General features: G+C 35.2%; 1 protein-coding gene across 1 annotated transcript; it reads right to left on the reverse strand.

Moving 5' to 3' along the window:
* Nucleotides 1-2,432: 2,432 nt before the first annotated feature.
* LOC107030100 lies at nucleotides 2,433-12,074 on the reverse strand. The gene is made up of 4 exons (XM_015231498.1): nucleotides 11,847-12,074; nucleotides 2,763-2,941; nucleotides 2,564-2,634; nucleotides 2,433-2,476 (listed from the first exon to the last, which is right to left on the reverse strand). Exons 1-4 carry the CDS (start codon nucleotides 12,072-12,074, stop codon nucleotides 2,433-2,435), a joined length of 522 nt encoding a protein of 173 aa, XP_015086984.1.
* Nucleotides 12,075-16,345: the final 4,271 nt, after the last annotated feature.

Consider the following 16,345-nt stretch of genomic DNA (forward strand, 5'->3'; position numbering starts at 1 on the left):
TGGGTGTTTAGTTGCGGCACTTGAACGAAGCCAATATCAGTCAAAACCAAAGATATTGGAGCTAGATATGAAGCATCACGAGTCTCCACCTGTGATACCATCTATTGAGGAGGCTCCAAAATTAGTGCTTAAGGATCTACCACCTCATCTTAGCTATGTATTCTTGGGTAGAGATGACACTTTGCCAGTAATCATTGCATCTGATTTGACTGGGCAACAGGTAACGTGTTTGGTGAAAGGTTTGAAGATTTTCAATTGAGCCATTGGTTGGACTATTTTTAACATTATTGGGATCCCTCCCAGTATTTGTTCACAAAAAATCAAACTCATGCCGGATCACAAAAACTTAATTAAGGGATAATGTTTGTCACAACTCATTACGGCCCTGTAGTCAATCGAGGAAACGTGTCTATATCCAAATATGCATCCATGAGGGTAGCCATAGAAGCTATATGTTGTACTCCCTGAATTTGATGTGTAATCGTGAATTTTGAGAGTAGTGGTATTGAAGATTATGGGTCTTTGGTTGCGGCACTTGAATGAAACGAATATCGCTCCAAACCAAAGAAATAGGAGCTATATATGAAGCATCGCGAGTCTCCACGGCGAGAACATCTATTGAGGAGGCTTATAATTAGAGTTTAAAGTTGTACCACCTCATCTAAGGTATGTCCTCTAGGGTAGAGATGACACTTTTTGCCGGTAGTCATTGTATCTGATTTTAATGGGCAACAAGTAGAGTGTTTGGTGGAAGTTTTGAAGAGGTTCAAACGAGCCATTGGTGTATCCCTGGATTTGTTGTGATCATGAATTTTGAGAGTGATGGTGTTGAAGAGTATGAGTATTCGGTTTCGGCACTTGAACGAAGTGAATATCGGTCCAAACTACAGAAATTGGAGCTAGATATGAAGCATTGCGAGTCTCCACATATGATACCATCTATTGAGGAGGCTCCAAAATTAGAGCTTAAGGCTCTACAATCTCATCTGAGATATGTATTATTGGGTAGAGATGACAAAATTTCATACACTCAAATTACACCTCCGTAAAGAAGTATAAGTGGTCGTATCAAGTAAAGAACCCAAATATTAGGTTGGGGTCGATCCCACGAGGAAAATGGTTTAAACTTAACTTCAATATACGATTACTTCTATTAAGTCAAGTCCTTTCCGATAGCAGGTAATTAAAGGGGGGAAATTTGTGAAACAAAAGTCTTGTTATCTCTAAGTAAAACAATTAACAGGAGTGAATCCTTAGTGTTTATCAACTTGTGAGAAACTAGGGTGTAAGTGTCCCCCATAGGTTGATAATGTCGTATCTCTAGCTATAACAATTATTCCCTAGTGTTTTGCATGCAAAGTGATAATTTAGGTGTCTCTAAATCCTTGGTCCGGCACTTAGAGAATTTCACCCCTTACCTTGGTTCGGCTATGTGTGTCTAAGTTACTAACCCTTACCTTTACTTCATATTAAGCATCATATTCGATATATGGCTTAGTTATTACTTCGCACCAACCAAAACTAGCCTATTAGATAGTATCCCACTAAATCTATGTTGATAATTTTTTTCCTATTAACTACCTCCTTGGTCCGGCAAATAGCAATAAGGTGAGTTCTAACGCGTGCACTCGTTAAAAAGACTTCTAATCGAAAGAATTATAAATGCATGCAATAACCTATTTGAGAATTGTTATTAAGCTAGGTTTACTTTGTTAATCACCTATGGTTCCCACACCCTAGTTGTGGATAAAGTTACACATGCATAGAAGAACACAATTCATATTGGATAAACAATAAATCATGTACTTACTTTTACAAATTCGAGAAAATTCAGAAATTCAACTTGAAACAATAAGAATTTACTTGAAAACCAAAGCCGAAAATTTGAATTAATGCTAAAGTTGCAAATACCCAATCTCCAAAAACAAACTAACAATAGTAGTAATAGGATCCAACCCCAAAAACAAAGTTTTACACCCTATTTATAACAAATATTTACCTAAATTAAAAGGAAATCAAATAAGAAAAGTCGTCCAAAAATGTGGCTTTAATCAACGACTCCCACAGATGGTTCGTCGATGAAATGATGGGCCCGTCGATTGCCTCCGTAAGTCAAGACTTAGTATATATTTTTTCATCCTTCAACTACATCTTCTCTGATTCAATCGGTGGACCAAAAGCACTGTCCGTCGATGCGTCTACGATTCATCGATGATCATTCCATACTAAGACTTTCTTCAACTTCGGGTACAAGACTTTCTCTGATCTGATCAACGATTCAACAGAACGGTCCGTCGATCCTTCCATATCCCCACACTTTGTTAGATTTCCCCGAGTTTCTCTAGAGTCCCGAACTGTCAGTCGACAGTCATCATCCACGGTCCGTTAATGGAATGACGGGCCATCGATGGCCTTCGAGGGAAACCTCTACACTAAATCTCAGCGGCCTTCTGCGATTTGGTTTTGGACACCTTTCCTGTAAAACATAGATAAAAACATATTCAAACTTCTACAAAAAGGCTCTAGACACACACCAATCTTAAGTAAAAAGCATTGAAAGTACCGTGAAACCACTGTACATCAATGTGCTGGTGCCGAAAACCTTGGGGTGCCTGGCCTTGGTCAGAAAACACGCTGAGATAAGTGAGGACCTGATTAATCATCTCTAGAGTATGTCGGGGTGGTACTTCCTTCTCTTTAATTTGATCATCTTCCACTTCATTACCTTGTCTCACTATTTTGTCAATCGGTGGAGGAGTCACCACTGCGTCGCTAGCTCGACCAGGTGCTTGTCCTTTGCCTCAAGTATTCCTTCTCCCAAGGTGTCTATTGCGGCCTCTCGCAGCTGCTCCCCTAGAGTTTTAGCCCCAATAGTTGGTGCAGGAGCACCCTGTCTTACCGGTGCTTGTGTTTCCACATTTGTTCCTCTAGTCGTAACTATCTACAAAATATAGATAAGAAGGTGAGATACCAGTTTGTATTACCTAGATATTAATTTGATTCAACTAATCGCACAAAAGAAACAAAAATATGAGTTTACATAAGGTCCTATAGCCTCTTGAAGAAAAGTAATTACCTTTTTGCAAGACTCTACTAGACGTGGCCTTGTATGATGAGATCATCGAACCTAAGGCTTTGTTATCTAGTTTGGAACAAGCCGAAACGAGTCGTGAGTGACACCCACACTTAAACCCCTAAGTGGGAGAACCAATAAATTTAAGTCCCTATTTATATCAATAATTGAACTACGAATACCAATAAAATACAGAAGTTCAAAACTTGTTAAAGTAACCAACCAAATAAACATTTAAAGTCTAACACTGATTATCCCCAAAAATAAGAAAGTCATCACATCAAGGACATATATTCTTAAAATACCTAGTCGGAAAGTATTAGTGACACCAAATTAAGTAAACAAAATGGTTCATGTCCAGAATTTAATGACATCATGCCCTAACTGAGAGAATCCAACACGAGCAATAAGGAATAGCTCACCCTTAAATCAAAGGTGCTGGACACTGGCAAGAGCTGAGGGAGAGTCGAAGTCGATGGTACACTTGCGCACTCCACAAAAGAAAAAAAAAAGAAATCACAAGTAAGGGTCAGTACAAGGAACACGTACTTAAAATGTATCATAGGTCTACCCAGAATACAAACTAATATATATTCAATTATAGTATATAACTAACTATGGTACTTGGCAGGTGGCAAGCAACAAACAACATGAAATAGTGACAACATCACCAAAGTAGGTACACAATCAATTACAATATCAAGCCCACATCTCGGGACTTATTTCTCCATACTATACTCATTTGGAAAATGGGTTCTTTGATATTGAGTAAATTAAGTTAATTCAAGTTTCCTTTCTTTTAACGTTATCATATCGGAACATGACACTCAGATCCAATTATGTTATGTCATAACATGACACTACGATCCAATAATACTGTGTCGGAATGTGACACTCCGATCTAATAATACCGTGTCGAAACATGACACTCCGATCCAATTATCTCAATAATTTATTTTATCAAGCTTTTTTAATTAAAGGCATTAATTAAAGGCATCCCTTCGATAAAGAGGGTTCAACATAATAAATTCCTCGGTGTCTGAATCTTAGACCAACCACAAACCACATAGTCAAGTACATAGGAAATTTAACAATATCATTCAATACATATCAATCGCTATTGAGAATCTATCTATCAAATAGAAATAACCATAATTAAGACCCTCAAAATGAATTAGCTGTCTAGAGTCTCACATGTGCCTAAAAATGTTAATAATATGTTAATAAGGTGTTTTACAACATGTATTCTTTTTTAAAAGTGATTTGGAGTTCATGATGTACCGTGGTTTCACGGTATTTTTAATGTTTTTTCCTTAAGGTTAGTGTGTGTCCAAAAGCCTTTTTGTATTTATTTTTATGTAAGTTTCTCCTTATTTGCAGGAAATCTGTACAAAGATGAACGTGGAAGTTTTTGAGCGATGAAATGAAGAAGAGACCACCTATGGAGCTTATGACGGTCCGTCGATCTTGTGACGGTCCGTAGGTGGCATCGTAGTGAAGCTGTGAAGGAAGATGGGAAAGTCTGACCTAGTGTGGGATTATGGAAGTCCACGACGGACGGTCATAGCCACGACGGTCCGTCTTGCTGGTTCGTCGTAATGATCAGAGAGTAGTCCCAGTACCCAAATCCCAAGAAGTTAAAGTATTATGGAACGAAGACCCTCAACAGACCGTCATGCTTGGAAGGATCCGTCATACCTGTTCGTTGAGGGTAATGAAGAAAGCAGCAGAAAAATTTGTGAAGTATCGGACGACGGAGGCCATGACGGTCCGTTGTGACCACGACGGTCCGTCACGAGGTCCGTCGACTCAGACGCGCTATGATAAATTTTCAGTAATTAGAATCCTTCTTTTATTAGGTTTTTATTTTTTTTATAAATAGTTCGAAAAACCTCATTTTGGGGGTTGGACTTTTTGATTGGTGGACTTTTTTATAGTTAGACTTTTTGATGGTTAGACTTTTTGATAATCATTAGTTCTCTTGTTCAAGTATTGAAGGATTAATTTCAGCATTTGTTACACTTTTTCTGGAATTGATTGTTGGTGCTTTTGTTGATTAATCAAGTGAATTTCTGGATTTTAGTTTTTCTCGTGGGAACGATCCCAACCTCATTAGTTGGGTTCTTTACTTGAAGCGGTCGTATCAAGTGAAGAACCCAACTAATGATGTTGGGATCGTTCCCACGAGAAAGAATAAAATCCAGAAATTCACTTGAATAATGAACAAAAGCACCAACAATCAATTCCAGAAAAAGTGTAACAAATGCTGAAATTAATCCTTCAATACTTGAAAAAGAGAACTAAAGATTATCAAAAAGTCTAACCATCAAAAAGTCTAACTATCAAAAAGTCCAACTATCAAAAAGTCCAACCCCAAAAACGAGGTTTTTCGAACTATTTAATAAAAAAAAAACCTAATAAAAGAAGGATTCTAATTACTGAAAATCTGTCAAAGTGCGTCTGAGTCGACGGATCTCGTGACGGACCGTCGTGGTCACGACAGGCCGTCATGACCTCCTTTGTCCCATACTTCACAAATTCTTCTGCTGCTTTCTTCATTACCCTCAACAAACAGGTATGACGGACCGTTCCAATCACGATGGTCCGACAAGGGTCTCCGTTCCATAATACTTTAACTTCTTGGAATTTGGGTACTGGGACTACTCTCTGATCATTACGACAAACTTGCAGGACGGACCGTCGTGGCTATGACGGTTCATCGTGGACATCCGTAATCCCACAATAGGTCCGACTTCCCCATCTTTCTTCAGCAGCTTCACTACTATGCCACCTACGGACCATCACAAGCTCGACGGACCGTCATAAGCTCCGTAGGTGGTCTCTTCTGCATTTCTTCGCTCAAAAACTTCCGCGTTCATCTTTGGACAGATTTCCTACAAATAAGGAGACACTTACATAAAAATCAATACAAAAAGGCTTTTGGACACACACTAAACTTAAGGAAAAAGCATTAAAAATACCGTGAAACCACGGTACATCAGGTCAAACGTCAAAGAACGTCCTTTCATAATCTATGTGCATTGAGTATGAGTTGCTTATTTGACTTTTGAGTGATGATGTTCGGCATCACTATGTGTGATTTAAAAGAATATTGCATGTTGAGCTGTTAATGAAATGAAATTTAAACACCATTTTAAGATTAGGAGAAGAATGTTCCTCCTACGAACATGAAAAGATCTTATGTGTTTGATGCATTAATAAGTGAGTGAATGAAGGTTTTACTTGCTTGGTGTTGCATTGAGTGCAAAATGGTATGAAGTTGGTTTTCCTTTTAAGTTTGGTGAATTGAATATTATGTGTTGTTGAATGTTATGAGCTTCTCTATGGTTAATTGAGTCCTTACAAGTGTTTAAAAAGTCCAAACTGTCATTCGAGGACAAATGTTCCCAAGTGGGGGATATTGTAAGACCCTCGAAATGAATTAAGGTGTATAGATACTCACATGTTCCTAAAAAGGTTAGTATTATGTTAATAAGGTGTTTTACATAATGTATAGTTTATTTGAAGTGATTTGGAGGTGAAATGTCCAAGACGTCCAAAAATTAGTCTTTGGATGTGCTAGTGTGTTCTAGTGTGCCTTTGCATGTTTTACGTGTTGATTGGTGCTCAAATTTTTGGGGAAGGACCTTAAAATGTGTATAGTTGTATTTATGTTCGAAAATTCCAGAAACGACTCCCCAAGTACCATCCAAAGGTTCCTTGAGGAGGACCCATAGGCTGGCGAAGGACTGTTTTGACAGTGTACAATCGACGACCCAATGAATGACGATTCGTGCCTTCATCGACGCCCCAGCGATTGGCGGCGTTCCTCAACACATAAAATTGTGAGATAAGACCCCCAATATGGAACCTCTGTCGCAAACGATAGAGAAGCAGGACGGCTCCTCGATCAGAAGACGCTCCGTCGACTGCCCTCCGTAGATGCAGCCTCCAACTACTTGCCATGCACGTTTTCCATTAAAGGGGTGAATGGGAAATTCACCCCACGTCCTAAATAGACCCTAGGAAGTTATTATATCTATTTTTAGGTATATTAAGTTAGTTAATAACATCAAAACCCCAATTAGAATTCATTCTTAAAATTTCACCATTCCCTCTCAAAACAAACTCTCTCTAGAAACCTCCATTGCAGATGTAGCTAAAGAACATCTTAAAGGTTGGATTTTCATGGTTTATTCATCAAAATTTCATGGTATTCATATAAAATGAGGTATGATAATACTTCATCCTCAGTTAACCATTCATCTAAGGAGTTCCTTCAAAGGTTCTCAATGAGATTTCGTGATCAAAATTGTTCTCTTTCAATCTAGTCATAGGTTCATTGTCAACATGATTTCAAAAGCATACTAATGATGAACTGATGATTAGCTATTTAATTGGTAATTTTCAATCCAATTTCATGAAGAACCCATGATCCTTCCAAATTATCAATTTAGCCTATAATGTGGGCATTGTGAACTTCATATTAGGTTGATTGAATTGTGATTCGATTATGTTGAATTGTCTATTGCTATTGTTTTCGATAAAAATTAATGTTGAATTATTGGTAATTGATAAATTATGATCAAATATTGGAGAATTGGAAAGATTTACTTATTTCCTCTATTTTGTATAGAATTGGTAGTTGAATAGGCTTTGAATGGCATTGTGTGGTATGATCCACTTATGGTGGCGGTGTTTACTTTCTTGTCTATATATTATGATAATGGACTTGAAGGCAAAGTTATGTATTGTGAATGTGTGGTTATGATTATCACACAATGTGGAGTAGTTTACCTAGTCTCTAATGGTAGTATCATGTTCTAGGTGTTGATAATGTCTACTACGTTTGAATGAAGGTGTTAGGGTTAGGTATGGTCTATGTGTCTATCGTTAATGAATTTGTAGTGATGGATGACCCCCTACCTATATAACCCTACATGAATGTGTTGTCTAAAGCATGGTTAGGAGTCTTAGATTCAACTGTTGAAGGTGTCTTGTCTCCTACACAATAATGTGGTGTGTGGTCCATGAATGAATGTGTATTGTGATCCTTAGAGGGTGGTTGCCTCAATGATATGTTGATTTCCATTATGTGATCATGTTGACCAATATACACACACACTCACACTTCATGCATATCTACGAGTAGGACAAATTTGTGGTGTCTAAGTAAAGGATAATCTCCTATGCATCATTACCTACTACTATACATGTAAAGTTTATGTCCATGAAAGTACCAAAATGTATATGAACTAGGATAACTTGATGTATGTACTAGTATAGTTAAGGGTATGAGACTTTGCCTATACATTGCACATGTGTGCCTTGATAGAATAGTTCCTAGGGTGATTTCTCTATGTACATGGATATGAATGCATCATTAAGCTATGAACATGAATGTTTATGCTCTGATGTTAAAGTATATGATATGATAAAGTATGTATATGTGTAATGTTTAAATGTGGTATGTAAAAATTTTCCTCATATATGAACATGTACAAACACATGAATGAATGAGTGAAAGCATGTATGATAATCTAGTAAATAGAGTCAATTGAAAGGTTTTCTCAATTGTAATCTAAACTATACTATGCTATGAATATCTTTATGTCCATGTGACAGGATATTTTCTCATGATTTAGGTTGATGAAAGGACAATTCTCATCTATAACCTATGAGGTATGCATATGAGGGGTTAATCTCCTAAAGCCTATTTTTATGAAAGTAAACTTCATAAAGGCTTTTAAAATGGGAACTTAGCTTAGCACCGAATAAACTTTACAATGAGAGGTGTTGACTCCCCTTGGAGAGAGCTTCACCCTATGGTTTCTCATGAGGTGTTGACTCCCCTTGGAGGTAGATTCACCCTATGGTTTCTCATGAGGTGTTGACTCCTTTTGGAGGGAGATTCACCATATGGTTTCTCATAAGGTGTTGACTCCCGTTGGAGGTAAATTCACCCTATGGTTTCTCATGAGGTGTTGACTCCCCTTGGAGGGAGATTCACCATATGGTTTCTCATGAGGTGTTGACTCTTCTTGGAGGGATATTCACCATTATGTTTCTCATGAGGTGTTGACTACCCTTGGAGGGATATTCAACCTATGGCTCCCCATGAGGTGTTGACTCCCCTTAGAGGGAGATTCACCCCGTGGTTTCTCATGAGATGAGTACTCCAATACTAATGGGCATGTAGAGGGTCCAATACATATCTCCTAGTTCCTTAACTATGTCTCCCACATAGGACCTAGCAAGTGGATCAACCTAATATGCTAGAGTGATGTTGATGTTCCTCCTTTGAAAGTAGAGAACCTTCTTTCGGTGTAGGGTTCCATGACACCAAATTTCATATTTAGATCAAATGGTCTTATTGTTGGTTAAGGCTAGGTTTTCCCTAAAGTAAAATGGACAATGGAAGTAAATTAATGAAACCTAACTAGGATAACCTAAGGGAAGTTGCTTAGTTTAGGTGAAGGTATGTGACTTTACCTACACATTCACAAGTAGCTCTTGAAGGGAGTTCTACGAAGGTGTTCTATATGTATATGCATATTTCTTTTATGCATGACATTGTGGCATTGACCTACTTGTGTGATAATATGCATAGTATGAGTTATGTGGTGTTTATAGGAGGAAGATCTTATTTATTATGCATGACGTTGGTTTTACTTGCGATACGATGAAGGTCCTACTTATGCATGTAGTTGACTATAGTTTTCATGTAGATGTATGAAGTAAATGATAAGGCTTGTTATATCTTTGTTAGTTTACTTAGTATGTGTGAGGTTATGTAGATTCACATGTACATTTCACTAGTATGCTTATATTGGGATTATGAGTAAGGTCTTATGATTTTTTAATGAAATGAAGTCCAAGCATGTATTTTTAGAATATTGCCTATTATGATGTTATTGGTAGTGTTGACTTGTATGTTGTCTTGGAACGAGTCTTTTATATGGTTCATGAAGTATGTTGGGTCATATGTGACATATGTGTCTCATGATATGCTATGTTCGTATGAATGTCTATGTTTGAGTTAATGAAGGTTATGTGAATGTTCACCTTGGTGAACCATTTGTTTTAATACTTCACCATATTCATATCCAGGAGACAAGTTTGTTTCCACCTAAGTTTCAATTACGTATTATCCAACCCAAGGCAAAAATAATTGATTCCACACTTTCTCTTACATTTAACGACCACCCATCTCCGTATTACTCTGTTGGATCGAACTAATTTCCTTACACACCACTCATAAACTAATTATCAGTCCAACACCTAAGCATAATACATGTTGAAAGAAAAATTGAAGAGAATTCTCACCTGAAGTCGTTTGTAGAATTGGTTTTCTCCAATCGTGTGTGGCTCCTTTGTTTCCTATTTTCTTCTTTTCTTCATATCAATTACCACCCTAATTATCATATAACCAACTGTACAACGTGATAAAAGTGACCCCCTGCTTTTTTACTTCTATTTTCTTTAACTACCAACTAAGCATATTATTAAAACTACCCGAGTAATTCTCTAATAATAACTACAAATAGTCCAAAATACCCCTTTAGAATCTATTGAGAAGTACTTTATGAAATAAGAAAAGCCTAGTACTCAAAACAACCAAAAGGGTTAGTACAATTTAAGAGTGAGAGGAAATGCGCTATTAATAACTAACAAATAGTAGTATGAATAGATGTTAATTGTGCCTTATAAAAAAGTTACAACGTTTCAAAAAATTCATTGCTCAGCGGAAAATTCACAACTCATCAAAAAAATCATAACCCTTAGAAAAATTCACAAGTGTTTGAAAAAATCACTACCCTTCGGAAAAGTCACAACTCGTCGAAAAAAAGCACAACCCATAAAAAGTCACGATATTAAATGTGAAAAGGTATTTACTTTCAATATTATAAAATTAATAAATAAAATAATTTGATTATTTTAATTGGGGGTACTATAGTAATTCATCATTCAAGTTTTGAAGCTCATGCTTGTAAAGTAGTATCAATAGACTTTTGTAGAATAGTAATCTTCTCCTTTTTTCTGCCGCATTCATATCATATATTTGATGTCAAATGAATGTATCTAGTAAGTTGTATCACGATATAAAATCTTTAACCTCTTGAATAATAAAACATTATTGATGAATAAGATTTAAAATTTTATTTATAGAATCCTTAATTTGATTTAACAATATTTTATGACCAATGACTATTTTTTTTGTATCTATTTTTACATAGATATGAAGGAGTATATGTTGTGACATAAAATTTTCTAAAATTAAAATGAACACAAAATTATAGCAATCTCAAACTTTAAAAATTGCATACTCAATATAAATATAAAAAAGAAAATGAATATTGTCACAAACAACATGCTCATTCAAATGAGATTACTCTTACTAGACTAAAGGTGGTAACATATTGTTCAAACACCCAACAAACAAATGCAACAAACAACATGCTCATTCATAATTTAAAGAGTACTAAGAAGAGAATTAGTACCTTGATCTGCATTTTTTTCCGAATTGAAAGAGATGTGGATATCTTTTCTTTATATCCTCTTCGACTTCCCAAGTAGCTTCCAAAAAAAATTGGTTCCTCCAAAGCACTTTGACTGGAGATACTTCTTTTGTTTTCAATTTGTGAACTCGGCGATCTAGAAGCTAAACATAAATCTCCTCATAAGAGAAGTTATCTTTGATCCCAATATTTTTTAATGGAATGATTAATGAAGGATCGCCCATGCACTTCTTGAACATGGAGACATGAAATACCGAATGAACCACTGCTAACTCTTGTGGTAGCTCCAACTCATAAGCTACATTGACAATTCTCTTTGTCATTCTATAAGGTCCAATATAACGGCGAATCACCTTCCCTTTCTTACCAAACCTCATAACACCATTCATGGGTGAAAATTTCAAGTAAACCCAATCATCTACTTGAAACTCTAATGCTCTTCTCCTAACATCCGCGTGGGATTTGTGACGACTCTGTGCCATTTTAAACCTCTCTTGAATCACCTTCACCTTCTCCATAGCTTGGTGAACTAAATCTTTCCCTACCAATCCTGCTTCACCAACTTCAAATCATCCTATATGGGATCTGCATTTTCTCCCATAAAGAGCTTCATATGGAACCATTTTATGCTAGAGTTGTAACTATTGTTGTAAGAAAGCTCAATTAGAGGTAGGTGATGATCCCAATTCCTTTTGAAATCAATCATGCATGGCCTCAAGATGTCCTCTAAAGTCTGAATAGTGCGCTCTTCTTACCCATCTGGCTGAGGATGAAAGGCGGTACTTAAGTTCACCTTCAAACCCAAGCCTCTTTGAAAAAATTTTCGGAACTGTGCAGTAAATTTTGCCCCTCTATCTGAAATAATCGAGACCGGAACCCCATGAAGTCTTACCACCTTTTGAATATACAACTTACCATTATTTTCTGCTTAATGAGTAGTCTTTACCGGAAAAAAAGTTGGTTGATTCTTTCATGTTGTCGACAATCACCCAAATAGAATCATGTTGTCTCGAAGACCTTGGTAAGCCTGTGATGAGATCTATATTAATTATCTCCCACTTTCATTCCGGAAGATCTATATTCTAAGCCAAACCATTTGGCAATTGCTGCTCTACTTTAACTTTTTGGGAATTTGGGCACGTAGCAACAAACTCTGCAATGCCCTACTTCATACCATTCCACCAATATACCTCCCTCAAGGCATGATACATATTTGTGGAACCCGGATAAATAGAATATCATGAGCTATGAGCTTCCTCCATGATTCCCTCTTGGAGTCCATTCACAATTGGTAAACACATCCTACCTTGATATCTCAATACATATCTCCCCCTTGTTAAAAAACTAATACATTTTTCTTATGAACATTTTGTTTCAATTCAAGCAAAATGAGATCTTAGTCTTGCGTGCCTTTTACTTCTAAGACTAATGAAGACTCAGCCTCATTCATCACCACTACTCCTTCTATGGAATCCATGAGTAAGAATACTAGGCGTGCCAGTCTATGCACATCTTTGGCAAGTTCTTTCTTCAATTCCTCAAGGTGGGTGTAACTACCCATAGAGACCTGCTTAAGGCATCAACAATATTATTATCCTTACCTTGGTGATAAGGAATACTCATATCAAGGATATTCTAACCCCGTCCTTTGTCTAAGATTAAGTGCCCTCTGAGTGAACAGATATTCTAGGCTCTTGTGTTCAGTGAATACATCAACATTAACACCATACATAAAGTGAAGTCATATATTCAAGGTGAATAGTACCCCAGCCAACTCCAAGTCATGAGTTGGATAATTCTTCTCATGAACTCTCAACTGTCTAGAGACATAAGCTATAACTTTGTCATTCTACATTAACTTAATAAATTGTTCCAGATAACCCTTGAGATTCTTGAAGAAGAAGAAGAATAGAAAACGTAAAATAAAATCATAGTTTAAAAAATGAGAGGAAACCCTCTATTTATAGCTAACAAATAGTAGAATGAATAGGTGCTAATGGTTCCTTAAGAGAAAGGTTACAATTTTTCAAAAAAGTCATTGCTCATCGCAAAAGTCACAACTCATCGAAAAAATCACAACCCTTAGAAAAAATTACAACTCTTATGAAAATTCACAACCGTTACAAAAAGTCAATACTCATTGAAAAAACCACAACTAGTCAAAAAAGTCACAAACCTTTAAAGTGAAAATGTATTTACTTTCCATATTATAAAATTAATAAATAAAATAAATTGAGTATTTTTAATGGGGTGGTATTATAGTAATTCAACATTAGATTTTTAAATTTCATGTTTTTAAGGTAGTATAGATCTTTATAGAGTTGAAATCTTCTCCTTTTATTCTGCCGCATACATATCTATGTTTGTTGTCTAATGAAAGTATCTAGTAAGTTGTATGTTGATATAAAATATTTAAATTTTTGAATGATAAAAATTTATTGATGAATAAAATTTAAAGTGTTATTATAGAACCCTTAATTTGATTTAAGAATATTTTATGACTAGTCACTATTTTTTTTTTATCTATTTTTATATAGCTATCAAGGAGTGTGTCTTGTGACATAACATTTTCTAAAATTAAAATGAACACAAAATAATCTCATACTTTTAAATTAACATACTCAATAAAAGTATTAAAAAAGAAAATAATGTATGAAACAATACATAGACATTCAATAAGGAAAGATGAAAATATATGTTCATGCTATACTTACTATAGTGTTCCATTAATTGATTTATCTTTCACGAACAGGTTCATTTCTTCTTTCATTTTTACTTACATATCTATTAAAAAATTATTCGTATCATGAATATATTATCATATTATAAGAAAAAGTCAAAATATATTTTTTAAATTGCGGATTTAACTTCAAATTAATAATTGGAAACATGCACAAGTACCCCCTCAACCTATGCTCGAAATTTAAGAGACACACTTATATAATACTAAGGTCCTATTACCCCCCTGAACTTATTTAATAAGTAATTTTCTACTCCTTTACGGCCTACGTGGCACTATCTTGAAAAAGAAATTCAACCTGTGTTGGGCCCACAAGATAGTGCCACATAGGCCGAAAAGGGGTAGAAAATTATTAATAATATAAGTTCAGGAGGACCTTGGTAAAGTATAAGTGTGTCTCTGAGATTTCGGGCATAGGTTGAGGGGGTACTTGTGCATTATTCCTTAATAATTCAATGAAATATGTTGATGCCCGTTGTTTTAGAAAAACTAAAATGAAACACTTTCATATGAGGGAAAGAATAAATATTAAAATCAAAGAAGAATATATTACCCAAATAATGTGACTTTTTCCGCATTTGTTAATTAGTCTTTCCCACAATTTTTTATCATTGTCAACTCATGAAAATGGTAAGAAAAAAATTGGTTGAACCCATTGGTAGCCCCTTAAAATTGGCATTAATTTTCACTTAGACACCTCAAGTAAGCTTTGTTCATTTTAAACACCTCAAATAGGGGTCTGCTATGTCATTTTGCCACCTTTTTGCCAATCAGTTAAAATTACAAAGTGTGTGTAACACAAATGTGGATGACATGGCATAATGACTAATTAAAAGCTGACATGTGGCATTTGAATGTAAAAATAATAATTTTAAAATAAATTTGGAAAAAACAACTAATTTTTCAGCAAAAATAAATAAATAAAGTTAAATTACCCATTTTCTGCTATCCCACCCCAACCCTACCCCATCTGCCTTAAGTTCCTTTTGCCTCCCCAAATTCTATAACAATTCTCTTGATTCTTCTTCCAATTTTTAATTTTAAAAAAAATCATTAGATTATAATTTTCTTTAATTGGTTTTGAAAAATATGTATGACATTTTTCTAATTTTTTTGAAAAAAAATGTCTGTCTTGTTCTAAAAAGTCATTTTTTAAAAATTTTGTTCTTATAACGTTTTTAAAATTAGTGTAATAATTTTTTTATTTTATATTTTTTCATATTTTGTAAGGTTTTTTATCATTAATTTTCATGGGGAAGGTGAAATTAATTGGTAGGGCTAAAAAGTGAAGAAGAAGAAGAAGAAAGGAAAAAATTGAAAACAAAAACCGCTCACGAGCTCAAAATTCGTGCAACACACACATGTCAAGTCAGCAAAATGTGTCAAAATGACACAACGAGGCTCAACATGAGGTGTATAAAATGAACAAAGTCTAGTTGAGGTGTCTAAATGAAATTGATGCCAACTTTAGGGGTCGACCGATGGGTTTAGCGAAAAATATATTTTCTACAATTTGTTAACAGACTCTTTATTATGTGGTACCTCGAATTTCTTTGAATTTTTAACTGAATCATCTGTTCCAAATAACCCTTGAGAATTTTGAAGAAGAAGAAGAGTAGAAAACTTAAAATAATATCGTAGTTTAAAAGTGAGAGGAGATCCTGTATTTATAGCTAACAAATAGTAGTATGAATAGGTGTTAATTGTGTCTAATCAGAAAATTTACAATCTTGCGCGAAAGTCATTGTTCATCGAAAAAATCACAACTCATCGAAAAAAGTACAATCCTTAGAAAAATATACAACTCTTTCGAAAAAAAACAAATCTCTTCTTTCACAACCCTTCGAAAAAGCCACAACTCATCGAAAAAAGCATAACGCGTCAAAAAAGTCAGAACCCTTTAATGTGAAAAGGTATTTACTTTTCATATTATAAAATCAAATCTATAAAATAAATTGATTATTTTTAAAGGGTGGTATTATATTAATTCAATATTCAAGTTTCAAAGTTCAT

This window comes from Solanum pennellii, chromosome 9 (genome assembly GCF_001406875.1).
Source record: "Solanum pennellii chromosome 9, SPENNV200".
In the NCBI taxonomy this organism is placed as follows: domain Eukaryota; kingdom Viridiplantae; phylum Streptophyta; class Magnoliopsida; order Solanales; family Solanaceae; genus Solanum; species Solanum pennellii.

Bases quoted from the DNA above. Each gene is read 5' to 3' on its own strand.
- LOC107030100 (XM_015231498.1), bottom strand. From the start codon at position 12,074: ATGGCACAGAGTCGTCACAAATCCCACGCGGATGTTAGGAGAAGAGCA. The intron at 2,942-11,846 runs GTATTTCATGTC...TATATTTTGTAG, and splicing joins AGTTAGCAGTGGTTCATTCG to ATAGTTACGACTAGAGGAAC. The intron at 2,477-2,563 runs GTACTTTCAATG...TATGTTTTACAG, and splicing joins TGATGTACAGTGGTTTCACG to GAAAGGTGTCCAAAACCAAA.